The sequence below is a fragment of the Giraffa tippelskirchi genome, chromosome 6, assembly GCF_054371585.1.
Source record: "Giraffa tippelskirchi isolate mGirTip1 chromosome 6, T2T-mGirTip1v1.2.pri, whole genome shotgun sequence".
Taxonomy (NCBI): Eukaryota; Metazoa; Chordata; class Mammalia; order Artiodactyla; family Giraffidae; genus Giraffa; species Giraffa tippelskirchi.
In genome coordinates, this window is record NC_137280.1 from 24,888,399 (window position 1) to 24,914,106 (window position 25,708).

Consider the following 25,708-nt stretch of genomic DNA (forward strand, 5'->3'; position numbering starts at 1 on the left):
TATTTCCTTTAATAACCTTCCAATGCAGATCCTCAACACAGTAATTTCCCTTCTGACCCTGGGCTGTCTAAAAGTAAGGATAGTAGAGAGGGAGTAGCTTCCTTGCCTTCCCTTTCCAAAAAAAAGTTTTCATGTCCCCCTTTTTTGTTTGTTTAACGTCCGTCAGGAGTCTTTATATATTTATTTATTGGCCATGCTGTGTCTTTGTTGCCACGTGCAGATTTTCGTTGCTGTGCACAGGCTTTCTCTAGTTGCAGCGCACGGGCTTTCTCTAGTTGCTGTGCACGGACTTTCTCTAGTTGCAGCGAGCGTGGGCTGCTCTCTAGTTGTGGTGCCCAGACTCCTCATTCAAGTGGCTTCTCTTGTCGTGGAGCACGGGCTCCATGGTGCACAGGCTCAATAGTTGTGGTACACGGGCTTAGTTGCCCCATGACATTGGAAATCTTCCCAGACCAGGGATCATATCTGTGTCCTCCACATTAGCAGGCGAATTCTTAACCACTGAACCACCAGGAAAGACCCCTGCCTTCTTTTTTAAGGCAAGGCTTGAGAACTAGCTTAGATCACTGAATGGATGGGTGGATAGATAATGGCTGTAAATGCTGAACTTGACCACTGCAATTTATTTTGAATACAATTACACTTCAGGCTTTGCACTAGTAATATTCGTAATACAGAGCATGAACTTTTCATTTGTGTGGATGCAGGCCCACAGGATCATGGCTGGTGTGCTGGGTACACATGCCAAAGAAGACTGTCCCTGTTTCACAGCATCGTGGCTCTGGGCAAATCTTACGAGGTCTACTTCACGGGCACCAGTCCTCAGAATCTTCGACTGATGTTGCTTAATGTTGACCATGACAAGGTAAGGCAAGATAGAAATAAGTTCTTATTTTATTTTTGGTTCCAGGTGTACAGCAAAGTGATTGATTCAATTGTACATATACCTGTGTCTATCTGAAACTAATACAACACTGTTAATCAACTATACTCCAATATAAAATAAAAAATATTTTAAATAAATAAATGAAGTAATTATTGATAGGTATGTAAAAAATAATAAAAATTATTTCATTTATTGACTTTGTCAAGAAATGCACTTTGTCATTCAGCAATTCTATGAAGATTATTTCTGTTCAATTATTTTGAAATAATTTATTTTAAAAAGTCTAAAAACAAAAAAAAGAATTACTGGGGAATTCCCTGGCAGTCCAGTGGTTTAGACTCGAGGCTTCTACTGCATGGGCCGGGGAACTAAGATCCGGCATGCCATACAGTGTGGCCAGAAAAAAGTAATGAATAAACTTAAAAAATCAGAGGCTTACAAAAAGAGTTATTGGTGTTATTTGCATATATTTCTGTCCACTAAGGACTTTACTTCCTTCCCTGTCCTCTGGAACAACATCAGCCTTACCGCTCCTTTTCAGGAACCAGTAGGGTACCACTAAGACTACTGTGAATCCAGACAGCTTTATCAGCCTGAGAGCACACAGGAGTTCTCAACACCTCTCCACATATGCACTGGCTTGTGCTGTTACATCTGAGGTGTGACAGTGAGCCCTATGATTTGTGTGATTAGCAAGCAAACCTGAACTTTTACATAAAAATAGCATGCATCTAAAACCGGCCCCTCAGGATTATATTGTCATTTTTCCATGCTGCTATTATTTATATATGTCAGAAATACACCTTTGGAACTTACTTCAGAAATCACAGCACATTATCTAAAATCTCTTCAATCAAGTCAGCTTTTTGCTGTTAGCTAAATTCAGCTGGGATGATTAACTTCATGCTATGTCAGTAGGAAAAGAGTATGAGGTTAAGTAGAAGTCTCATACTATAGATTTCTTTTCTAAGAGTATGAGACTCAGAATTCCCAGAGTATCAGGAACTGATACTCATCAGTAATGAGTATGAGACGAGGCAGAGAGAGGAGTAAGGAAAGGAGACGCCTGAGAACGGCAAGAGCAGTTCCATCCTTTCAGCTGCTCAAGATAAAACCTTGGAGTCATTCTTGAGTCCTCTCTTTCTCTCACATTCCTCCTCTAGCTCATCTGCAAATCCTATTGAGTGTTCCTGCAAAATGTCCAGGATCTGACCACTCCTCACCTCCAGTGCTCCTATCCAGCTTGAGCCCACATTATCTCCTCCCTGGAGCAAGGCGGTTCCGTCCCAGCTCCTCCTCCTGCTCTGCCTTTGCCCTCTCTGTGGTCTGTTCTCACCTCAGTAACCACCGAGATACCTTCAAAAACACAGGTCAGAGCACGCCTGTGCCCCAAACCCTGCAGTAATTTCTGCCTTGTCTCCATACAAGAGCCCGAGTCCTCACAGTGGTCTACAGGGCACCTGAAAATCTCCTGCACCCCTTAGCGCTCTGACTTCTACTCCTCCAGCCATCCTGGGCCCCTTGCTGTTCCTTACCACACCAGACATCTTACCCTCTGGGCCTGCGTTTCCGGTGATGGTAAGTCTGTCTGGAACATTCTACATTCTACTCTCCAGCCTCTTCAACTCTCATTCTCCTTAGTAGGGCTACCCTGACCACCCCTCCCCGCTGGCTCACGCAGTTACTCAGACTCTCATCTACCTTCCTGTTTTTCCTATAGCACTTCTCACCTTTTAACATGCTTAATACTCTAATTTTTATTATTTCTAATATTTATTGTCTCTCCCTATTCCAAAATGTAAGCTCAAAGAGGGCGGGGACTTTTGAAATTTCCTAAAATAGTGCCTGAATCAGACAGGGATTCAATTCTTTGAGTGAAAGAGAGTCATTAGGTGTAGCTTATACTTCTTGTAAATTCCGCCCCACCTTTGCAAAAGCCAAGTCTCCGTACTTTATCTGATAACATGCAATATGGGGAATGAACATGAAGGATGACCCGAACTTAATCAGGATAGTTATTTTAAATGAATTTTTTTTTATCTTACTACCAAAATTTTCTCAGAGATGGGCAGTTTTTTCAACATTAAGTACCTAATTTTGTGTGGTCGCATTGTACAGAAGAGCACTGCTAACACTCCCATTTTCCCTGCTCCTGGAGTTGAAAGCCTGTGTTGAACGTTATCTTTTAAGGAATTCTGTCTTTAATTTAGAGGTTGTCCTCTGGTATTTTTTCTTACATTACGTTCTTTCCTATGAATGCGTGCATGCGCAGTCGCTCAGTCATGTCCTACTCTTTGAGACCCCATGGACTGTAGCCCACCAGGCTCCCCTCTCCATGGGATTTCCCAGGCGAGAATATTGGAGTGGGTTGCCATTTCCTTCTCCAGGGGATCTTCCTGACCCAGGGATCGAAACCGAGGATCTTGCTTCTCCTGCACTGGCAGGCAGATTCTTTACCCCTGCACCACATGGGAAGCCCTTTCCATGAATTCACACACACCTTGCATGCCTGCATGCATGCTAAGTCACTTCAGTCACGTCCAACTCCTTGAGAACCCATGTTGAATGTAAATCTGTTTAAAGTTTTTAGTTCAATAGTTACCCTAAATCCATAAAACTTTGTTTCAATATTCTATGGAAGGCATGTATAAAGAATATTTTCGAAATGCTAAATTCTAAGGATTCTGTTTCATTGTTCTCTTAGGATGTAAAAATGTTGTTTGTTTTTAATAGGCTGTTCTGGTAGGAATTTTTTTCCCCACACGTCAGCGTTTGGATGTCTATGTGAACAATGCACTGGTCTGCCCCCAAAATACAGTGTGGAACTCCCAGCAGAAACACTGTGAACTTACTAGACAACTGTATACAGGTATTTGCTCAGAAAAATACAGCATACGTTGTATATATACTTGATGGTATATAAAATTCTTCATAGTGTTTATTATTAATATTTTTAGTTCCTTAGCCCTTGACAAATACAGAGAAAATAAATGTTTACCCACGGTCCACCACACACTAAGATGTGTTCATTTAGAACATGTGTGCCCTGAAAGATCCCTCCTGATGGAATTCTTATCTATCTGCACACCTGCAGATAAAAGTCTGTGTGTACTATGGCTATTCCTTTGCCCCGGGAACATTTATATGCTACACATTTAGTTCGGTTATTCCTGCGTACAGAAGAGATTTCCCTTAGAATTTTTACCCTATGTTTGCTTCACTTCTCTTTCATAGAGGTTAGAACCCAACTTCACTGACAGTTACCAGAAGTATTGCCGAGAAAGTTAGCATAACACCAATTGAACACCGTGAAGTAAATATGTGAAGTAAACTCTGGATTTAAAGGAAATATATGGAAGAAGCTAACTTGCCCATTTACCAGTGTTGCAAAACCGGGATTTATCTCTGCTCCTGGAAGTCTTTTTGTTAAACAGGGTCCTAATAAGGCCAGTCCACTCCTTTCCGCATGTGCTACTTATCATCATATTTTAGCTGTGCACCCCTAATCTTGGTTAATGATTACATCAATGTGTGCTGTAGATCAGAATAGAAGCTAGACAGGAGAGTATGAATGAATAACCCATAATCATTACTGTCTATGAAGCAAGTCCTACTTCTACTAATATGAATAGCTGCTATTTCCAGAGACGTTGCTATGTGTCAGGCACTGTGCTAAGTGCTTTGTATATACTAACTCGCTGTTTCTATGTCCTAATAATAACCCTCCGAGGTAGGCACAGATGAGTAAACTGACACAGCGGGGTGAAGTAATTTGCCAAGGTCTCTGTCTTAGCTCAGGCTGCCATAACAAAATGCCATAAACTAGATGGCTTGAAAACAGAAATTTATTTTTTACTATTCCGGAGGCTGTGAGATCAGGATACCGTTATGGCCTGGTTCTGAATCCTTGCAGATGGCTGTCTTCTCACTGTCATTCAGGTGGCAGGGAGGGGCTGGGGAGAGAGCATGAGTTCTCTAGTGTCCCTTCATATAAGGGCCTTAATTCATCATGAAGTCCCCACCCTCACTTCATCTAAACCAATTACTTCACAAAGGCCTCATCTCGAAATCCTGTCACATTGCGGGTTATGGCTACCATACGTGAATTTGAGTGGGGGGACACAATTCAGTCCAGAGCAATATCAAAGCTGGTAGGGGCAGAGCAAGGTACTGAACATATGGAGTCTAGCTCTATAACCCACGCACTTTGTTATGCTCCATGGCCTCCGTGTAAACTAGAGAGTCAGTGTTATTTTTACATACAAATGATTGCACCTATTTGCAGCTAAATTTTTATAAATTTTAACTTTTTAAAAAAAAAACAATACTTTTGATACAAAGTACTCTATCATTCAAGTCAAGGAAATAGAAAGAATATCAACAGGAAGAATTTAATAAATTGGCTACAAGGAATTGATTACAGAAGTCTGCAAAACAATACTACCACTGCCCTTTTAGAAATTTTTTTTTCTGAAATAGCATTGTTTTTAGACAAACATTTTGCTTTGACACTTGGAATGAGAAAAAAATATCCCTGTATTATGACTGTACAGACCTCTTTAGGTTGCCCAAAATGTGAAGACATGAGAAAGTTACCTAGGATAAGTGATATATGCATCTCTAATGGTAGCTTGAGAACAGCTTCAATTTATAATACAAAAGTACATGCTTCAGTTTCATGGAATGTTTAAGCCAAATTTCAAGTAGAACTATACTAGTAGATGTTCAAAAATATATAGTAATAATGAAATGGCTTCTTAATGCCATTGCTATGAATATCTATTATGTTAGTAAGAAATAATCTCTTTTTTCTAAGATTCTAATTTCTTTTCCTCAGTATGCCCCACTGTAAAATGTGGTAAGAAGCTTCATACCACATTCCAGTATTATTGTACAGTCAGACTTTGTGTTCAATTTGTGTTAGTGGATTTATTACTTCTTGGACATTGTTTATAATATGCCCTAAAATCATATATATATTTATTCATTACATATATAGGTATATATAATCTCAATCACTTTTACAAAAACTCAGTGCCCTAGAAGAATTTGTTTTGCATTAACTAAAGGATTTTCAGTCTGACATGTAAACTTGTGTTATTGATGTGAGGTCCTTCTGAGATGTTTTCATATAAACTTCATTTATATTATATACTTTGTCCTTAGTAAAAATAGAAGCACTGAATCATCTATTTTCCTTAAGAGCTGGTATACAGCACTGCATAAACTAAATAGCTATTAAAGTTAAATTTACATTTTTTAATTACAAAATGCCTTTGGTCAAGGCTTTAAAATTCTGAAAATGTAAAGAGTGTTATAAGTACAACATAGATTTATAGTCTATAATTAGATTTTATTTCTCATTAGTATGTGTATATAGCTAGTTATTTTTTAACTAAATTTAATATATAATGATTGTTAATGGCATTATTTTAAAAATTGACTAATTTTGCATGTCAGTTCTATAAATGTTTTTGCTTTTAATACGCACATTTTCCTGTGAAAGAATGATAATATTGAACTTTTTTCAGAATTTCCTACATTTAAACAAATATTAAATACTGCCTGGTAATTATGATAATATAAATAAATTTAACTGTGCTATTTTGGCTTTTTTCCTTTATAGAGCAATTACTTCCTAACTTGAATTCCACTGTCCTTGGTGAAAACTACTTTGATAGAACCTACCAGATGCTTTACCTTTTGGTTAAAGGAACTACACCTGTTGAAGTTCATACCACTGCAGTCATATTTGTCTCTTTCCAATTACCTGCTGTAACAGAGGATGACTTTTATAGCTCTCATAATCTGGTTAGAAACCTTGCCTTGTTCCTAAAGATACCAAGTGACAAAATCCATGTCAGCAAAGTAACACGAGGGGAGAGCCTGCGGAGGAAGAGATCCATGGAGCTCACGGTTGAACTGGAGATTGGCGATCCTCCCCCTCAGTTCAAAACCAATGACACCACAGGTATGAAAAGTAGACACTCGAGAAAGGGTAACGTCATTACCAAAACCACATCCATAAATAACACTATTGAGGCTTGGTAAGCCAGGCCTCAAGAAATCCCACCAACCCCACATCCTGAACCCTCTAAGGACCTGGAGACCCTTTTCTCTGCTGTACTCCTGTAATACCAAACTATTTTGAATTATGAAGAAACTTCAACCTCTATTTTGTTATTGTAGCAATTAATTACTTCCACAATAGGATTTGACCTAACAAAAGATACAAGAAATGACCTAAGGAAGTGACCATATGGAGAGATTAAGGATGAAAAGAGTTGGTCAATGAAAAATGGACAGTAAGAATACTGGAGCTGAGGAAATAGGTAGTGAGAGTTTGGTCCAACTGAAGAACTGGAAAGGACCCAGAAGATCTGCAGCAGAAGGCTCCAGGAAGAACAAGCTGCTGGAGACGAGGTTGAGAGGTAGACAGGTGCTAGATTGTGGGAAACCAAAAGAGGTTCTCCTCTTTGTAAGCCAAGAGAAGGACAGTAGGGGTCTTCCTAAGGGAGATAAATAAACCCTTGGAGATTCTGAGAGGTGGAGTAGTAGGTTGGATTTCTAAAGTCACCTGTTGACACTAATAAGTGCAAATGTGCAAGAATATGTCCTGTCCTTCATTTCTGTGAATGACCTAATCAGCCTTACTAGCCATCACCCCTTTCTCTGTCCCTCACTCACTATACCCTATTTTCTAGGTATCAGAGATAAAAATAAGCTCAGCTATTCCATCAGAGGTAACTTTGGTGGCTTAAATTATGATTTCCTTAGGCTGACTCTGGTTGAGCATTTGGGTAAATGTTCAGACCTTCAGATTTTGTTCCTCTCCATCTTTTCAAGTATATGAATGCCAAGGGGCTTTCTTGACCTCAGACCCTCCCGTTGCCCTCTGTCCTCATAGTTTCTGTGACAGGGTGGGTGGTCTTCTCTGCTCTGCCTGAACCTCTCTGTGGCGCAACTGAACTTTCCTGACCTCTTGACATGCAATCACATTCTCAGCTGTAATTCCATGCCGTTGTCTCTGGTGGTCAAACACAAGTGTCTAGGCATTCGTCTCTCCAAGAAAATGAGAGCTGGGTCTCTGTAGGAGGAAGATTAGCATCCAGCTTAAGCTTCAAGTCCCTTTGCTTGTACAAGTCCTCGGATGGGCTTTAACTTTCAAGGCCCTGGAAGAAGGGTCCACTTAATAATGTGGTCAAATAATTGACTATTATTATAAAAGTTGTACAAATAAGACTTATTCTTAAAGAGGGTTTCCACGTTGTATAAATTTCAGACTCAGAAAATCCTCATCTACCCTATTCCTGTTAAGCATCTTTTTCATTCAACTCCCAGGCTCTCCTATGTGTCCACTTAGGTACTGAGTGTTCTCATCTTCTGCCACTAGGGTCATCACTCATTTCCCCAGGAGGTTTGCTTCTGAGCTTTAACCCCATGCACCTGCCATGTTGCTCTTCTGGAATTCCACCAGTTAGGCAGGCAAAAGGTTCTTCTCTTGTGGGGATCAGCCTGTGAAAAGGCTTGCATAAATGGAAAGAAGAGCTGGTCAGCTCTCTGTTGAAGGAAATAGGAAGCCCAGGCTTGTGTTTGCAGCCAGATCTTCACTGGGCTTCCCTGGTGGCTCAGCTGGTAAATAATCTGCCTGCAATGTGGGAGATCTGGGTTCGATCCCTGGGTTGGAAGATCCCCAGGAAAAGGGAACAGCTATCCACTCCAGTATTCTGGTCTGGAAAATTCCATAGACTGTATGGTCCTTGGGATCGCAAAGAGTCAGACACGACTGAGTGACTGTCACTCTCTGCCGAGTCATAGGTTACTCTCCTTCATCAACCTTGGGTTTCCTTATATCTACAGGGTCAGGGCTTTGGGATCAACATAATCTCTAATTTAGTCCAAGAGCTGCAACAGGTTCAGATACAGGTCTGTGTATACAGATTGCTCACTGACTCTAAAAAAATCCCTGGTAAGCCCTTACATGTATTGAGGTCCAGTACTTACTACACTAGCCACTCTAATGTCAAAAGAAACTGTGATTTATTTCCTGTATGTAATCTAAATTGCTTCACATACAACCTCTCCTACCCTCCATTCTCTTAAAGCAGTTTTATCTTGCTAGCCAGATTTAGATATAAATTTGTATATTTTGATACCCAGATATAGGCACACTGCCGTTTAAGAACATGGAAATAGGGGCAGGAGGAAAGATAGGCTAACGGCTTGTTTCTAAGACTTAAACTGAATTAGGGTTTGAGGGCTCAAGGAAAGCCCTACAACCTGGCAAGGAGTGATGTCACAACAAAATTTTGGAAAGTGGCAAGAAAGATATACATGGAGTAATACTTCTGGCCCATCACAGCCTTCACAAAGGGTTAGGACATCCATAAGTTTCCAGGTGTCCTAGAAAGTGGTTGCTTAAGTACTGAGGGAACCTCTGGACAAAGAGTCGTGTAAGGAAAAACAGCTTTTCCAGTGAAAGTCTTTGGTTTCTAGCTGGCAGTCAGCAGAAATGGATGCCTTCACATGTCAGATGGTCAGAGAGAACCTGTAAAGCATGCCGACAGGTCAGACCTGCCACCCTGCACCAAAAACCAGTGAGGAGAGAGGGTACTAGCAGTGTACGGATATGAAGCACCTTTGTACAGCTGCCACGAGGTCACGTGAGCTCCCATACCCAGAAAGGCATCTTGTAGGAGAGTGCGTGGGTGGGGAGAGTCTGAAAGACTGCCGTTTATCCCGAAGAGACTGAATCAACCAGAAGAGGCCTTTAAAGTGGACAGGGACTAAGAATACCCGAGACTGTGATTTTCAGTGTCACGGGAGACCTTCTGCCCGAGAGAACTGCCTCCTGCTGCCTGAGCATGCTAAACTTGAGGGCCTGGCCTTCATGGAAGAAACCCAGTGACTCAAGCCCTCAGGGCGTGAGTCTGGATATGGAAGGTGCTCGAGACGGAGGAACAGTACACCAAAACATTGGCTGCAGTTGTTGTTGTTGTTGTTTAATTTTTTTCTATTTTATTGGAATACAATTGATTTTACAATGTTGTGTTAGTTTCTGCTGTACAACTCATGAATCAGCCATTGTGGTTGTTGTTAAGTCGCCCAGTCATGTCCAACTCTTTGCGACCCCATGGAGTGCAGCACGCCAGGCCTCCCTGTCCATCACCATCTCCCAGAGTTTGCCCAAGTTCATGTCCATTGCATCAGTGATACCATCCAGCCATCTCATCCTCTGATGCCCTCTTCTCCTTCTGCCTTCATTCTTTCCCAGCATCAGGGACTTTTCCAATGAATCGACTATTCATACCAGGTGACCAAAATACTGGAGCTTCCGCTTCAGCATCAGTCCTTCCAATGAGGATTCAGAGTTGATTTCCCTTAATATTGACTGATTTGATCTCCTTGCAGTCCAAGGGACACTCAGGAGTCTTTTCCAGCACCACAGTCCAAAGGCATCAATTCTTTGGCATTCTGCCTTCTTTACAGTCCAACTCTCACAACAGTACATGACCACTGGGAAGACCATAGCCTTGACTATATGGACCTTTGACAGCAGAGTAATGTATCTGCTTTTCAACACACTGTCTAGGTTTATCATAGCTTTCCTGCCAAGAAGCTAATGTCTTCTGATTTCATGGCTGTAGTCACCATCTGCAGTGATTTTAGAGCCCAAGAAGAGGAAATCTGTCACTAGTTCCACCTTTTCCCCTTCTATATGCATGAAGTAATAGGGCTGGATGACATAATCTTAGTTTTTTTTAATATTTAGTTTTAAGTCAGCTCTTTCATTTTCCTTCACTCTTATCAAGAAGTTCTTCAGTTCCTCTTCACTTTCTGCCATTAGAGTGGTATCATCCACACATCTGAGGTCGTTGATATTTCTCCCACCTGTCCTGATTCCAGCTTGTAACTCATCCAGCTCAACATTTCTCATGATGTGCTCAGTGTATAGGTTAAATAAACATGGTGACAGCAGAGAGCCCTGTTGTACTGCTTTCTCAATCCTGAACCAGTTGATTGTTCCATACAGGGTTCTAACTGTTGCTTCTTGACCTGCATACAGGTTTCTCAGGAGACAGGTAAGATGGTGGTATCCCCATCTCTTTAAGAGTTTTCCACAGTATTTTATGATCCACACAGTCAAAGGCTTTAGTGTAGTTGATAAAAGAGAGGTAGATGTTTTTCTGGAATTTCCTTTCTTTCTCTGTGAACCAACGCATGTTGGCAATTTAAATCTCTCGTTCCTCTGCCTTTTCTAAACCCAGCTTGTATGTCTGGAAGTTCTTGGTTCTCATAATGCTGAAGCCTAACATGCAAAATTTTAAGCGTGACCTGATTAGATGATTAAGCAGGTTCTGATTAGACCTGGGAGATGAGGCAATTGTCCGATGATTAGATCACTCTTTAATACTACCCTAAGGAGGGGATACATATGTATATATGTGTACATATATCCCCTCCTTCTTGAGCCCCCCTCCCACTCTCCCATTCCACCCATCTAAGTTATCACAGGTTCCAGCCCTCTAGGTCATCACAGAGCACTGAGCTGAGCTCCCTGTGCTATAGGACCACTCCCCACTAGCTGTTTTACACATGGTAGGGTATATATGCCAGTGATACTCTCTCAGTTCATCACACCCTCCTTCTCCCACTGCGTCCACAGGTCCATCTCTATGTCTGTGCCTCTGTTTCTGCCCTGCAAATAGGTTCATCAGTACCATTTTTCTAGATTCCGTATATATGCATTAATATACAGTGTTTGTTTTTCTCTTTCTGATGGGCTTCACTCTGTAGTTGTTTCTTAAACAATCGCTCTGACTGCAGTGTGTAGAACAGAATGCAAGAGGGAGAGAATGGATGCCAGGAAGCCAGTTTGAAAGCTGTTTTCATATCTGTGCTGCTGCTGGGTTAACTAGGATTTGGGCAATGGAGTCAGATTTAGAAATTGAGAACTGATTATATGGTGTGGGGGAGAGGTGAAGTAGAAGAAGGGCTCAAGTGAGAGTTCCAGGCTTCTCTTGACAAGAGGTGCCACTTCACAGGGTAAAGAGCCTTAGCGGGAGAAGTAGGTTCACAAGGAACTGTAAAGCTAGAAAAAGGGAACAGAAACTACCTACAGTGTTAGAATTAACCTTGAAAATTGTCAATGTCCAGAGCAGGTAACATTTTGGTTAGTAATTTAATGATAATGTTAGCCACTCATTGATACATACTATAAATTCGATGATGCTAATTATCCTTCCATTCTGCAATTAAAAAAAAAATTCTCTATTTTTTTAAAAAGTAATAGTTGATGATAGACATACATGAGAGTGCTTCACTTCTAAACACAGAATGGCATAGGAAAGTATTAAATTAAGAAACATTTTTCCCTGCATGCTCTCACTCATTTTTCCTGAAATTATATTATCACCTGTGTTTTGTTTTGTTTTTTCTTTAATTCTAGCTAAAAATATATATATGCTACCGAGTTTTTTATTTTCCTGACCTCCTTAGTATGACTCTGTCTAGCTAAGGTACAGTTAGAAAGCTGTAGAATTCTCTAATGTGAATGGAGCAAGTGGCACAAACAAAAACTAAAGCGGAATATTCTCACGTGTTCTTCCTGTTCCATATTCTTACAGCCCACGTGTCATAACACTTTCCTCATAGGTCAGATGCAGTTACCTGAACTCCAAGAAATTGCTGGTTCTCTTGGACAAGCTGTAATTTTAGGAAAAACCAATAGTATCCTCGGATTTAATGTCTCTTCCATGTCCATTACCGATCCTATCCCCAGCCCCAGTGATTCTGGCTGGGCTAAGGTAAGAAAATGCAACTAGAAAGATGCATTTTGCTATTTAAAACATTGCTCCTTTCTTATTTTAACTGTTGTTCTATTTTAATACAGTAATTTAGAGGGCATGTCTTTCTAATTGTTGCCTATTTTTTTTTACAGTATTACTAAAATGATAAAGTAGTTGAAAAAGGAGTGTATCTTCTAAAAAAGTATTTATTGGTATAAAATGTGCTTTGCTTTGATTATTTACAACAGTGCTTCATGAATATGCTCTAGAGGAAATATTGTAATAATATTGACTTCACGCCTTGAACATACTTTTAACAATGAATGTTACACTTAACCTGGCTGAGTTTGCTGCTGAATGTAGTCTATCAGGTGAAAACCACTGTATCGCTCATGATCGTTCACAGGTGACCGCCCAACCGGTTGGAAGGTTTTCATTTCCTGTTCATCATGTAGCCTTTGTGTCCTCACTCTCAGTAATCACTCAGCCAGTGGCAACACAGCTGGGACAGCCATTTTCTCAACAGCCTTCAGTAAAGGCAGAAGATTCCGACGTAAGTTATAACTCAGAGACTTATTTAAGTGGAAGAATGAAGTTATCAATTCTGGAGGGTGAGCCAGCGTCACTAATCCTGGTACACTGGCAGCCTGGGAATGGCACCGCCTCTTCAAATGTGGATTGTTATCTATGAATATCGTCTCTTACTGTTTTAAAAATGTTCCTTTTCTGTGAACATGCTCCACAGCTTGTTATTTGAACTTTTTGTGTAGGAAAAGGAGCTTCTGTAGATTTAAAATTTGAAATGAGACATTTAAAAAGATAAAGTTCCATATATCATTTTTTTTAGAAAAAAGAAGAAAAAAAGCATGGTAACAGGCCAATTGTAATTCTCTACTATTTTTTTCTTTAGGGTAATTGTGTATCAGTTGGGATTACTGCACTGGCTTTGAAGGCCATACTAAAGGACTCCAATAATAACCAAATCAGTGGACTTAGTGGAAATACAACAATTCCATTTAGCAGCTGTTGGGCCAACTACACAGACCTTACTCTTCTTAGAACAGGTGAGTGTACTATTTTGGACCTTCACATGTATACCCATAAATAAAGATAATTATAATTTCCTTTTAATGAATGAAGTGGTCTATACTACTCTGGTCAATAAATTATAGAAATCAGAATGTCTAGCTTACAAAAATATATCTAATATGCAAAACAAGGTGAAAAATAAAATAAGCAATTAAGGTAATTATAACAGGTAATTTGAGGATGTAGATCAAAATCATATCATGATTCATATTTTCTTCCTTATCCATGTGTAATTTTTCTAATTTTCTCAGTATGTGAGAATTACAAATTACATATACATTATTATGTATAGTAAGAAAATTTAATATATAGAGTTTTTAGTTCAAGAAAAGAAAGGGTAAGATAGTGTCAGGTAATTTTAATGGCCCATGCTGGAGTTCAGAGTTGGGCTGGAAAGTGGGTTCTAGTCTTTCTATAAGCCAATGCAAAGGAGAAAACACGAGTTCTCTAAAGATAAAATAGTCGCTCTGTTGAATTACAATTTGAGATCAGAACAAATGTCTCCTGTGAGTTCTCATGAAGTATACTCATGATCTCTTCAACATGGTTAGCGTCAATACAGTCACAACTCCCACAACGAGGTTTCTTATATTATTTCCATGTGAACTGATGGCATAGCTCCAACTGGTAAAAGCCTTTCTACCATGGCAAAAATGATTTGTCCAAAAAATAGGTCTCTAATGATGATAGATGAATCAATGTCAAAAAGGAGGAAATAGACTCTCTGTACTGGAGACAGACCAGCATTACTCTATTTACCTCAACCCAGGACTCATTTAGGACCTTTATAAGCACTAACTCCTGAAAAAGTTTTATCTCAGCCCTCACTCTCCTCACCAATGTTATTTCAAACACACACATATTAAAGGTCAGAATAAAAGCCACAATAGGGCTTTCCTGGTGGCTCAGTGGTAAAGAATCCATGTGCCGGTGGAGGAGATGGGTTTGATCCCTGATCTGGGAAGATTCCACATGCCACAGAGCAACTAAGCCTGTGTACCACAACTAGTGAGCCTGAACTTTAGAGTCCATGCTCTGCAACAAGAGAAGCCACCATAGCGAGAAACCCTCACGCTGCAATTAGAGAGTTGCCCCCGCTCACCATAGCAGTGAAGACCCAACACAGCCAAAAATAAATTCTCTTTAAAAAACCAAAATAAAGAGTAAGAGAAGTTAAAGAAATTCTAACAATAATCTGGATTTTTTTTTCATAAGAACTAAATATTTCATAAGAACTAAATATCAAAAGCTAAAATCATTTCAAAAGAGAAAAGCTTGATCCTCCTTCTGGGCAGCAATATCTCAACCTCCAGTTTGCCACTGGAAATCCAGTGGCAATGAGTTCAACATTGTGGTCTGGGGCAAGAACCTGGAGTGTCCTGTAAGTTCTAACAGTCAGCCTAAATGATGGGACCCTTCTATGGGCTATGAGGCACTTGACAAGAACCCCGCCTGAGAGAAGTTTGCCCACCTCCCCAGGAAGATGGACTCAAAAGGTACCCAGGGGCAAAGACCCAACCTGAGGATCAAAGTCTTCATATTACCACTTTCAAAGGCAGTGTTCCAAAGTAACTGGGATCACTAGAGTGCTGAAGCAGTAACATAGATTTTGACACTCTTCATGATAACAAAATAGTGCTCTCCTTTTAGCCAATAAATTTCCCTTCAGAGTTCAAAGCTTCCCTTGGAGTGTCTATCTGTTATTTCTAATTCTCTTCCTCCCTCCCTCCTTCCCTTCATTCTTCCTTCCTTATTTCTTGCTTTCTTTTTTCCCATGAAGTGTAGACTTTCAGTTCCCTGCTTGTGTACAGTAAGGAAGGTCAAATATAGCCATCTCTTCATTATTTTTAGATCGGTTAGCCAGTTTGTAGATTAACCACTGTAAAACTGTAAAAACAACAAAGCATATGCAAGAAAAATGATAAAGTGTCTTTCCTGTAATGCTTTCTAGTAGACACCTGACTTAATTACAGCACTGTGGAAATCCTTGTGCAGATTAGACTAGCCTGGTGGCGTGACACCACACCCTCATCTACTTGTAGCTCCTTGAGCAAGGCAGGGGCCATCTGGGAAGAGGAAGCAAGGGTTGTAGTTTCTGACACAGAAAATGAAGATGTGAAAATCGGGTAAGAAAAAAGTGGAAGAAGAAAGTAAACAGATGAGACTACATCTTTGAGCAACTTGGATTAAAATAATCATACTAATGCATAATAACATTTGGGACACATTTATTTAGCAATGTGATATCTCTCTCTGATATCCAACGCTTGTTCCAGTTTCTAATGCTACTTAACGAACCATTCCCAATTCTAATGGCTTAAAATGGCAACGATTTCATTTGCTCACAATACTGTGGGTCAGGAATTTGGAATGGCTCATTTCTGCTCTGTGATGTCTGGGCCTTCAGCTGGGATGGCTTGATTGAACCACATCACTGAAGTTTTGATCTTAGAGTTTGGCTGAGTTCTTCACTTCTCCTCTGTGGCGTGGTCTCTCCACTAGTCTAGTTTGGGATTCCTTCCAATACTACAGGAGGAAGAGAGACATAAAACAACACCACCAAAACCCCAATCTAAATCCTTTACCCATCAAAGTCATTAAGAAAAATACATTTGCAGCAAAAATTCAGTTTATTCAAACCGGAAAAAAAAAGGACTCAAACACACCATTGTCATGAATTGTAACAGTATAGCAGAATGTTCTATAGAACGATGTCTACCCACCTTGAAAGTCATAGAATGCATTGCTATAGAAAGCACAGTGTGGTCAGTATATTCTCTAATGGAAAAAAAAGAATGAAAACAGAAAAGGTTTTTTTTTTTTAAGATAATAGGAAAGAACGTACTTCCCTGGTGATCCACCTGCCAATGCAGGTGACTTGAGTTGAACCCCTGGTCTGGGAAGATTTTGTAAGCCTTGGGGCAACTAAGCCGGAGCACCACAACTACTGAGCTCCTGCTCTAGAGCTTGTGCTCCGAAACAAGAGAAACGACTGCAATGAGAAGCCTGCAGCCCTCAACGAAGAGTAGCCCCTGTTCGCCACAGCTACAGAAAGCCCATGCACAGCGACCAAGACCCAGCGTTGTTGTGTTCAGCCCCTCAGTCATGTCTGACTTTTTGCCACCCCGTGGACTGTAGCACTCCAGGCTTCTCTGTCCTTGACTATCTCCTGGAATTTGCTCAAACTCATGTCCATTGAATAGCCATAAATAAAAAAAATTTTAAGATAGAAAAAGAAAATGAATGAAAAGTTCAGAATTATATAAATATGGCACACTCAGCTCTGTGTGAGAACCACTATTAACGAAAACACTAGCCCAAGAAGAAATTATGTCAAGGAAAACTATATTGATTATCTGATATTTAAAACTGTGGGAAGATTTAACACATGGATTAAGAAATATTCAGATGAGCTCTATGTTTCCCACTGCAAATATATCTAACAAGTGTTTCTTCAAGCTTGTCTACCTTGGCTAAGAAGGAAAGAAAGGGATCACCATCTTGCAACACAACAATAGTATCTGACTTAAAGCAAATGTGGAGAACAATTATAAATGGTTGAAGCTAAGTGGAGGGCCTGTGGGTGTTTGTGGTATCATGCTTCCAACTCTTAAGTTTGAAGTTTTTCAAAATAAAAAATTCAGTGTTCATCCCCACCTCCCTCAACTGATGCTACAGCTTCATTGCTCCTTGGTCAAATGTACAATGACCAGACAAGACTCAGCACCCTCAGCTCTCTTCCATACTGTCCTTTGTTTCAAACAGCCAGTCCTGGGCACTAGGAGAGAACCCCTAAGAAGTAGGTACTGAGGCTCCTGAAAGAAAATCTATCCAGAGTCCTCCTGTCCATAGCTGATGAGCAGATAGAAGTGAACGTGTTAGTCACTCAGTCCTGTCTGACTCTTTGTGACTCCATGGACTGTAGCCCACCAGGCTCCTCTGTCCATGGAATTCTCCAGGCAGGAATACTGGAATGGGTAGCTGTTCCCTTCTCCAGGGGATTTTCCTGACCCAGGGATTGAACCTGGGTTTCCTGCATTGCAGGTGGATTCTTGACTATCTGAGCCACCAGGGAAGTTAACTACGGCAGATAGAACACTTCTAACTCTGAGACCCTCTCTACACTTGTTTATACTTCAATTCATTTGACTCAGTTTCCAAAAGTACTTCATTAGGGATTATACAGTATTTGTAAGTTGATGAAAACCCAGTTGGAAGTGTATGAAAACAGATAATCAAAGGAAGTCAAACACTGATTTTTTTCCCCCTAGGAAAAAATTTTAAGATTGAATTTATCCTGGATGAATTCATTCGGGTGGAGTCCAGGCCTCTCAGCCTGGCCTCGCAGTCTGTCTCCAGCCCGGGCAGTAGCAGCAGTGGTGGTGGCAACAGTAGCAGCAACAGCAAAGCGTCCTCTGTGGGCACAGCTGCCCAGATAGTGACTACAGTAATAAGCTGTCTGGTGGGAAGAGTGTTGCTTTTGGAAATATTTATGACTGCAGTTTTGATGTTGAACGTAACTCTAGGTAAGCATGGTACACTCTGTGTTTGTCTCCACATATTGAAGTATCAGAAAATGTTTACTGAATAAAGACAGCAGCATGGCACCACCATGGACACAAAGACACAGTCTCAGCCATTTCAAAAGTTGTTGTTGTTGTTCAGCTGCTCAGTCGTGTCTGACTCTATGTGACCCCATGGACTGCAGCACCCCAGGCTTCCCTGTCCTTCACCATCTCCCGGCGTTTGCTGAAACTCATGTCTGTTGTGTCCATGGTGCCATTCAACCATCTCATTCTCTGTTGATACAATTAGTGAATTGAATTTGGTACTCAAACTGAGACATACACATTTCTTTCCTTCTTTGTTCTCAATTAGTAATACTTGTTATTGTTGTTCAGCTGCTCAGTCATGTCCAACTCTTTGCCACCCCATGGACTGCAACACACCAGGCTTCCCTGTCCTTCACTATCTCCCAGAGTTTGCTCAAATGTGTGTTGGTGGAATCGGTGATGCCATCCAACCATCTCATCCTCTGTCACCCCCTTCTCCTGCCCTCAATCTTTCCTACGTTAGGGTCTTTTCCAATGAGTCAGCTCTTCTTATCAGGTAGCCAAAGTATTGGAGCTTTAACTTCAGCATCAGTCCTTCCAGTGACTATTCAGGGTTGATTTCCTTTACAATTGACTGGTTTGATCTCCTTGCTGTCCAAGGGAATGATAGCTTCAAATGTAAAGACAAAACCACCCTGTGGAAATGTTATTCCATTATATGATGGGTTGTAAGAATGTGGGGAGTGAGAAATTCAGGTTATGGCAGTATTCTTTCAGTTACAAGGCACAGAAGCTCAGTTCCAGTTGGTTTGGACAATAAAGTGAACTCGCTTAACTGAGACGTTCAGAAGTAATCTGATTTCTGGCAGAGTGAGAACCAAAGACTCAAACGACATCATCCAGAACCTGAGTCTCCATCCAACAGCTAATGCAGAAAGAATAAACCTCTTGCCCAACACTTCCAGCAAAAGTCCCAAAGTTATTGCCATTGACTCAGCTTGGGTCACATGCCCATTCCCGAATCATTCTCTGTGGCCATGCGTTGCCATAAATTTCTGAGGAGATACGCCACGTTCCAAGGGCAGAGAAGCCCCAGCAAGATGGTAGGAGGAGCAATATCATGTTTAGAATCAAACCCCATACCAGTCAGAGACACTTAGAGGGCTCAAACAAACCTTGTGCACTCCAGGACCCAGAGACCTCACGGAGACTGAGACAGAATTGTGTTCATGCGTCTCTTGTGGAGGTACGGGCCAGCAGTGGGCTGCACTGGGGCAGGGGCTCTGGGTGCAGCAGACCTGGGTACGGCATAAGCCTTCTTGGAGGAGGTCTCATTAACCCCACCATAGAGCTGCCAGAACTTACACAGGACTGGGGAAACAGACTCTTACAGGGTGCAAACAGAACCTTGTGCCCACCAGGTCCCAAAAAAAGGGGCAGTGACCACACAAGAGACTGACCCAGACTTGCCCGGGATTGTGCAGGACTCTCCAGCAGAGGCGTGGGTCAGCAGTGGCCTGCTGCAGGGCTGGGGGCACTGAGTGTAGCACTGCATGCATGGGACCTTTTGAAGGAAGTCACCATTATCTTCATTACCTCCATCATAGTTTGGCCCCAGGTCAAAAAACAGGAAGGGAACACAGCCCCACCCATCAACAGAAAATTGTATTAAAGATTTACTGAGCATGGCTCCTCTCAGAACAAGACTTAGTTTCTGCCTCAGTCAGTCTCTACCATCAAGAAGCCTCCATAAGCTTCTTATCCTTCTCCATCAGAGGGCAGACAAACTGAAAACCTCGATCACAGAAAACTAACCAATCTAATCACATGGGCCACAGTCTTGTCTCACTCGATGAAACTATGAGCCGTGCCATGTAGGGCCACCCAAGATGGATGGGTTATGGTAGAGAGTTCTGACAAAACGTGGTCCACTGGAGAAGGTAATGGCAAACTACTTCAGTATTCTTGCCTTGTGAACCCTATGAACAGTATGAAAAAGCAAAAAGAGAGGACACTGAAAGATGAACTCCCCAGGTCACTTGGTGCCCAATATTCTATGGGAGATCAGTGGAGAAATAACTCCAGAAAGAATGAAAAGACAGAGCCAAAGCAACAACAACACCTAGTTATACTGTGACTGGTGATGGAAGTCTGATGCTGTAAAGAGCAATATTGCATAGGAACCTGGAATGTTAGGCCCATGAATCAAGGCAAATTGGAATTGGTCAAACAGGAGCTGGCAAGGGTGAACATCGACATTTTAGGAATCAGCCAACTAAAATGGACTGGAATGGGTGAATTTAACTCAGATGACCATTATATCTACTACTGTGGGCAAGAATCCCTTAGAAGAAACGGAGTAGCCATCATGGTCAACAAAAGAGTCCAAAATGCAGTACTTGGATGCAGTCTCAAAAACAACAGAATGATCTCTGTTTGTTTCCAAGGCAAACCATTCAATATCATAGTAATCCAAGTCTATGCCCCAACCAGTAATGCTGAAGAAGCTGAAGTTGAATGATTCTATGAAGACCTACAAGACCTTCTAGAACTAACACCCAAAAAAGATGTCCTTTTCATTATAGGGGACTGGAATGCAAAAATAGGAAGTCAAAAAATACCTGGAGTAACAGGAAAATTTGGCCTAGGAATACAGAATGAAGCAGGTCAAAGACTAACAGAGTTTTGCCAAGAGAACGCACTGGTCATAGCAAACACCCTATTCCAACAACACAAGAGAAGACTCTACACATGGACATCACCAGATGGTCAATACCTAAATCAGACTGATTATATTCTTTGCAGCCAAAGATGGAGAAGCTCTATAGAGTCAGCAAAAACAAGACCGGGAGCAGACTGTGGCTCAGATCATGAACTCCTTATTGCCAAATTCAGACCTAAATTGAAGAAAGTGGGAAAAACCACTATACCATTCAGGTATGACCTAAATCAAATTCCTTGTGATCATACAGTGGAAGTGAGAAATAGATTCAAGGGACTAGATCTGATAGACAGAGTGCCTGAAGAACTATGGATGGAGGTTCGTGACATTGTACAAGAGCAGGGATCAAGACCATCCCCGAGAAAAAGAAACGCAAAAAGGCAAAATGGTTGTCTGAGGAGGCCTTACAAATAGCTGTGAAAAGAAGAGATGCGAAAGGCAAAGGAGAAAAGGAAAGGTATTCCCATTTGAATGCAGAGTTCCAAAGAATAGCAAGGAGAGATAAGAAAGCCTTCCTCAGCGATCAACGCAAAGAAATAGAGGAAAACAATAGAATGGGAAAGACTAGAGATCTCTTCAAGAAAATTAGAGATACCAAGGGAACATTTCATGCAAAGATGGGCTCAATAAAGGACAGAAATGGTATGGACCTAACAGAAGCAGAAGATATTAAGAAGAGGTGGCAAGAATACACAGAAGAACTATACAAAAAAAATTCTCATGACCCAGATAATCATGATTGTGTGATCACTCACCTAGAGCCAGACATCCTGGAATGCGAAGTCAAGTGGGCCTTACAAAGCATCACTACGAACAAAGCTAGTGGAGGTGATGGAATTCCAGTTGAGGTATTTCAAATCCTAAAAGATGATGCTGTTCAAGTGCTGCACTCAATATGCCAGCAAATTTGGAGAACTCAGCAGTGGCCACAGGACTGGAAAAGGTCAGTTTTCATTCCAATCCCAAAGAAGGGCAATGCCAAAGAATGCTCAAACTACAGCACATTCCATTCATCTCACCCAGTAGCAAAGTAATGCTCAAAATTCTCCAAGCTGGGCTTCAACAGTACATGAACTGTGAGCTTCCAGATGTTCAAGCTGGTTTTAGAAAAGACAGAGGAACCAGAGATCAAATTGCCAACATCTGTTGGATCATCAAAAAAGCAAGAGGGTGCCAGAAAAACATCTACTTCTGCTTTATTGACTATGCCAAAGCCTTTGATTGTGTAGATCACAATAAACTGTGGAAAATTCTGAAAGAGATGGGAATACCAGACCACCTGACCTGCCTCCTGAGAAATCTGTATACAGGTCAAGAAGCAACAGTTAGAACTTGACCTGGAACAACACACTGGTTCCAAATAGGAAAAGGAGTACGTCAAGGCTGTATATTGTCACCCTGCTTATTTAACTTATATGCAGAGTATATCATGAGAAATGCTGGGCTGGATGAAGCACAAGCTGGAATCAAGATTGCCGGGAGAAATATCAATAACCTCAGATATGCAGATGACACCACCCTTATGGCAGAAAGAAAAGAAAAACTAAAAAGCCTTTTGATGAAAGTGAAAGGAAAGTGAAAAAGTTGGCTTAAAACTCAACATTCAGAAAACTAAGATCATGGCATCTGGTCCCATCAGTTCATGGCAAATAGATGGGGAAACAATGGAAACAGTGACAGACTTTATTTTTTGGGGCTTCAAAATCACTGCAGATGGTGACTGTAGCCATGAAATTAAAAGACGCTTGCTCCTTGGAAGAAAAGTTATGACCAACCAAGACAGCATATTAAAAAGCAGAGGCATTACTTTACCAGCAAAGGTTCATGTAGTCAAAGCTATGGTTTTTCCATTAATCATGTATGGATGTGAGAGTTGGAGTATAAAGAAAGCTGAGTGCCGAAGAATTGATGCCTTTGAACTGTGGTGTTGGAGAAGACTCTTGAGAGTCGCTTGAACTGCAAAGAGATCCAACCAGTCAATCCTAAAGGAAATTCGTCCTGAATATTCATTGGAAGGACTGATGCTGAAGCTGAAACTCCAATACTCTGGCCACCTGATGTGAAGAACTGACTCATTTGAAAAGACCCTGATGCTGGGAAAGATTGAAGGTGGGAGAAGGGGATGATAGAGGTTGAGATGGTTGGATGGCATCACCAACTCAACGGACATTAGTTTGAGTAAACTCTGGGAGTTGGTGATGGACAGGGAGGCCTGGCATGTTGCAGTCCATGGAGTTGCAAAGAGTCAGACACAACTGAATTACTAAACTGAACTGGACTGAATAATTTAGAAGGAGAATGAAGTATTTCAGTACTAAAAGCCAAGACTAAATTTAAAATAAAAAAAAAAAGTCAGGATGAAGGGAAACATTAAGGCTGGCTTTCTGGGAGAGTGGCAGAACAACTGGAGCCTGGGGCTTCAGGAAGAAATAATCTGTTCTTCTCTCCTTCTGGTAGAAACTAATTAGGAACCAGCTGTCAAGGGAGAAGCACAATTTGAAAAGTCCCAGCCCTGCCTCTTATAGATAATAGAGGGGATGGGTTTGGAGCTGAGGGATCAAAGGTAAAGACCAGCACACAAGTCATTGTATTTTAATGCCAGTTTTCTTGTCCCCAGAATTCTAGTAAGAGTAAAACTTGCTGTCTATTTTATAATAATGTGATAGGTACTGCTTAAGTTCATTTCTTTCCTCCAAGAAGCATTAAAACATAAAGTATAATTACTGCTTGTTATTATTATATTTGTAGAGTATTATTATATTTGTACATTTTGTGTTTTTCATTAAATGAATTTTTTTCCTAATTATCTTCACTGACTTTCTCCCTACTTGTATCTTACAACTTTGGAATTTTACAAAATTCAGAAAATCCTATTTTCAAGTCATTGGTAAATGATATTGTTCTTGGTGTTTTTTAGGACTTATTTCCCAGATGAAAAAGTTAACAGCTTCCCCTTTGCTACTAAATAATCCATAATTCTTCAGTTAAGACATGCTGCTGCTAAGTCAGTCAGTCGTGTCCGACTCTGTGCGACCCCATAGATGGCAGCCCACCAGGCTCCTCTGTCCCTGGGATTCTCCAGGCAAGAATACTGGAGTGGGTTACCATTTCCTTCTCCAAGACATGAGAAGACTTAAACACTGTCTTAGTCCTTTTAGGCTGCTATAACAAAATACCAAAGGCTGAATGACTTAAGAACAACAGAAATTTATTTCTCACAATTCTGGAGGCCAGAAGTCTGATATCAGGGTGCCAGCATGGTCAAATAAGGTCCCTCTTCTGGGTCCCAGACTTCCACTGTATCTTTATGTGGTCGAAGGGGCTGGGGAGTTCTGCGGAGTCTCTTATAAGAATACTAATCACGTTCATGGAGGCTCCACCCTCAAGACCTAAGCACCTATCAAAAGCCCTATCCCTAATACCATCACATTGGACATTAGGTTTTAAAACATATGAATTTGAGATGGGGCTTCCCTAGTGGCTCAGCTGGTAAAGAATCCGCCTGCAATGCAGGAGACCTGGGCTCAATCCTTGGGTTGGGAAAATCCCCTGGAGAAGGGAAAGGCTATCCACTCCAGTATTCTGGCCTGGAGAATTCCATGGACCGTATAGTCCATGGGGTCGCAAAGAGTTGGACACACAACTGAGCCACTTTCACTTTCTTTCCCATTCAGATGGGGTTTCCCAGGTGCCGCTATTGGTAAAGAATCTGCCTGCCAATGCAGGAGACTTAAGAGATTCCTGGGTGGGTTCAATTCCTAGGTGGGGAAAATCCCCTGGAGGAGCAAATGGCCACCCACTCCAGTATTCTTGCCTGAAAAATTCTGAGGATGGTGGAGCCTGGTGGGTCACAGTCTATGGGATTGCAAAGAGTCAGACACAGCACACACTCACATATTCAGATCATAGCAACCATTGATGAAATTCTGTTTTTCTTTTTTAATAAATTAGCATTCTGAATTAACAGTAGTTTACTTTTAAGAGAGTCATGAAATTATACTAAATAAAATAAGAAAACTTGAATCTGAAAACTACAATATATAAGGACCACTGTTCTCCACAGTTCCACACAAGAGCAACTTAAATTGGTAAACTCTGATACTGATTTTTGTCTTATTAATCATTCCATGAGATATTAAGAAAGTTAAAAATAATTAAACATATTTTAAAATCACACTATATGTTCTTAAAAAATGTTTGTATTTCTTTTGCTTTTCAGGAAGCAACTGAAGTGCTATTCTGAAGAACAGGCTGAAAACACAAATACAGAAACTGCTTATTTAGGAACTGTTTTGTTGCACACCAATAAAAAGTCTAATGTTTTCAAGAAAATATGCTAAAAATATTTTTATAATATATAAAATGTATTACTTAGCTTTAATCACAAAAATCAAATTTCTTCAAAATATAAATATCTACCTTGTGTTTGTAGGTTATTTCATTTTAAAAACTTTTAGAAACATTTGATTTGCAAGCAGATATACCACCTCCAAGTTGCAATCCCAACAGATCATAAAATCCTTTAAAGAGTTGAAAGAGCTGTCTAGTTTTGACTCAATTTCTCTGGATCAGATTGAAAGCATTCTGAATTTTTATATTGTACCAGAGGATCTGTTTTTCTCTATCCTCATAAGGCTTTAATTTCTGATGATCTAAGCCATTTTAATTT

The 25,708-nt window shown here is 40.7% G+C and overlaps 1 protein-coding gene across 1 annotated transcript in view; it reads left to right on the forward strand.

Moving 5' to 3' along the window:
* Positions 1-25,371, forward strand: part of PKHD1L1 (PKHD1 like 1) — a 165,327-nt gene extending 139,956 nt beyond the window's left edge. The window contains exons 71-78 of the mRNA XM_081503071.1: positions 708-865; positions 3,620-3,755; positions 6,513-6,857; positions 12,542-12,693; positions 13,082-13,228; positions 13,586-13,739; positions 18,036-18,290; positions 25,259-25,371. Coding sequence (XP_081359197.1) covers positions 708-865; positions 3,620-3,755; positions 6,513-6,857; positions 12,542-12,693; positions 13,082-13,228; positions 13,586-13,739; positions 18,036-18,290; positions 25,259-25,269 — 1,358 coding nt within the window. The 3' untranslated portion in view covers positions 25,270-25,371. The remainder of the gene's footprint in view (positions 1-707; positions 866-3,619; positions 3,756-6,512; positions 6,858-12,541; positions 12,694-13,081; positions 13,229-13,585; positions 13,740-18,035; positions 18,291-25,258) is intronic.
* Positions 25,372-25,708: the final 337 nt, after the last annotated feature.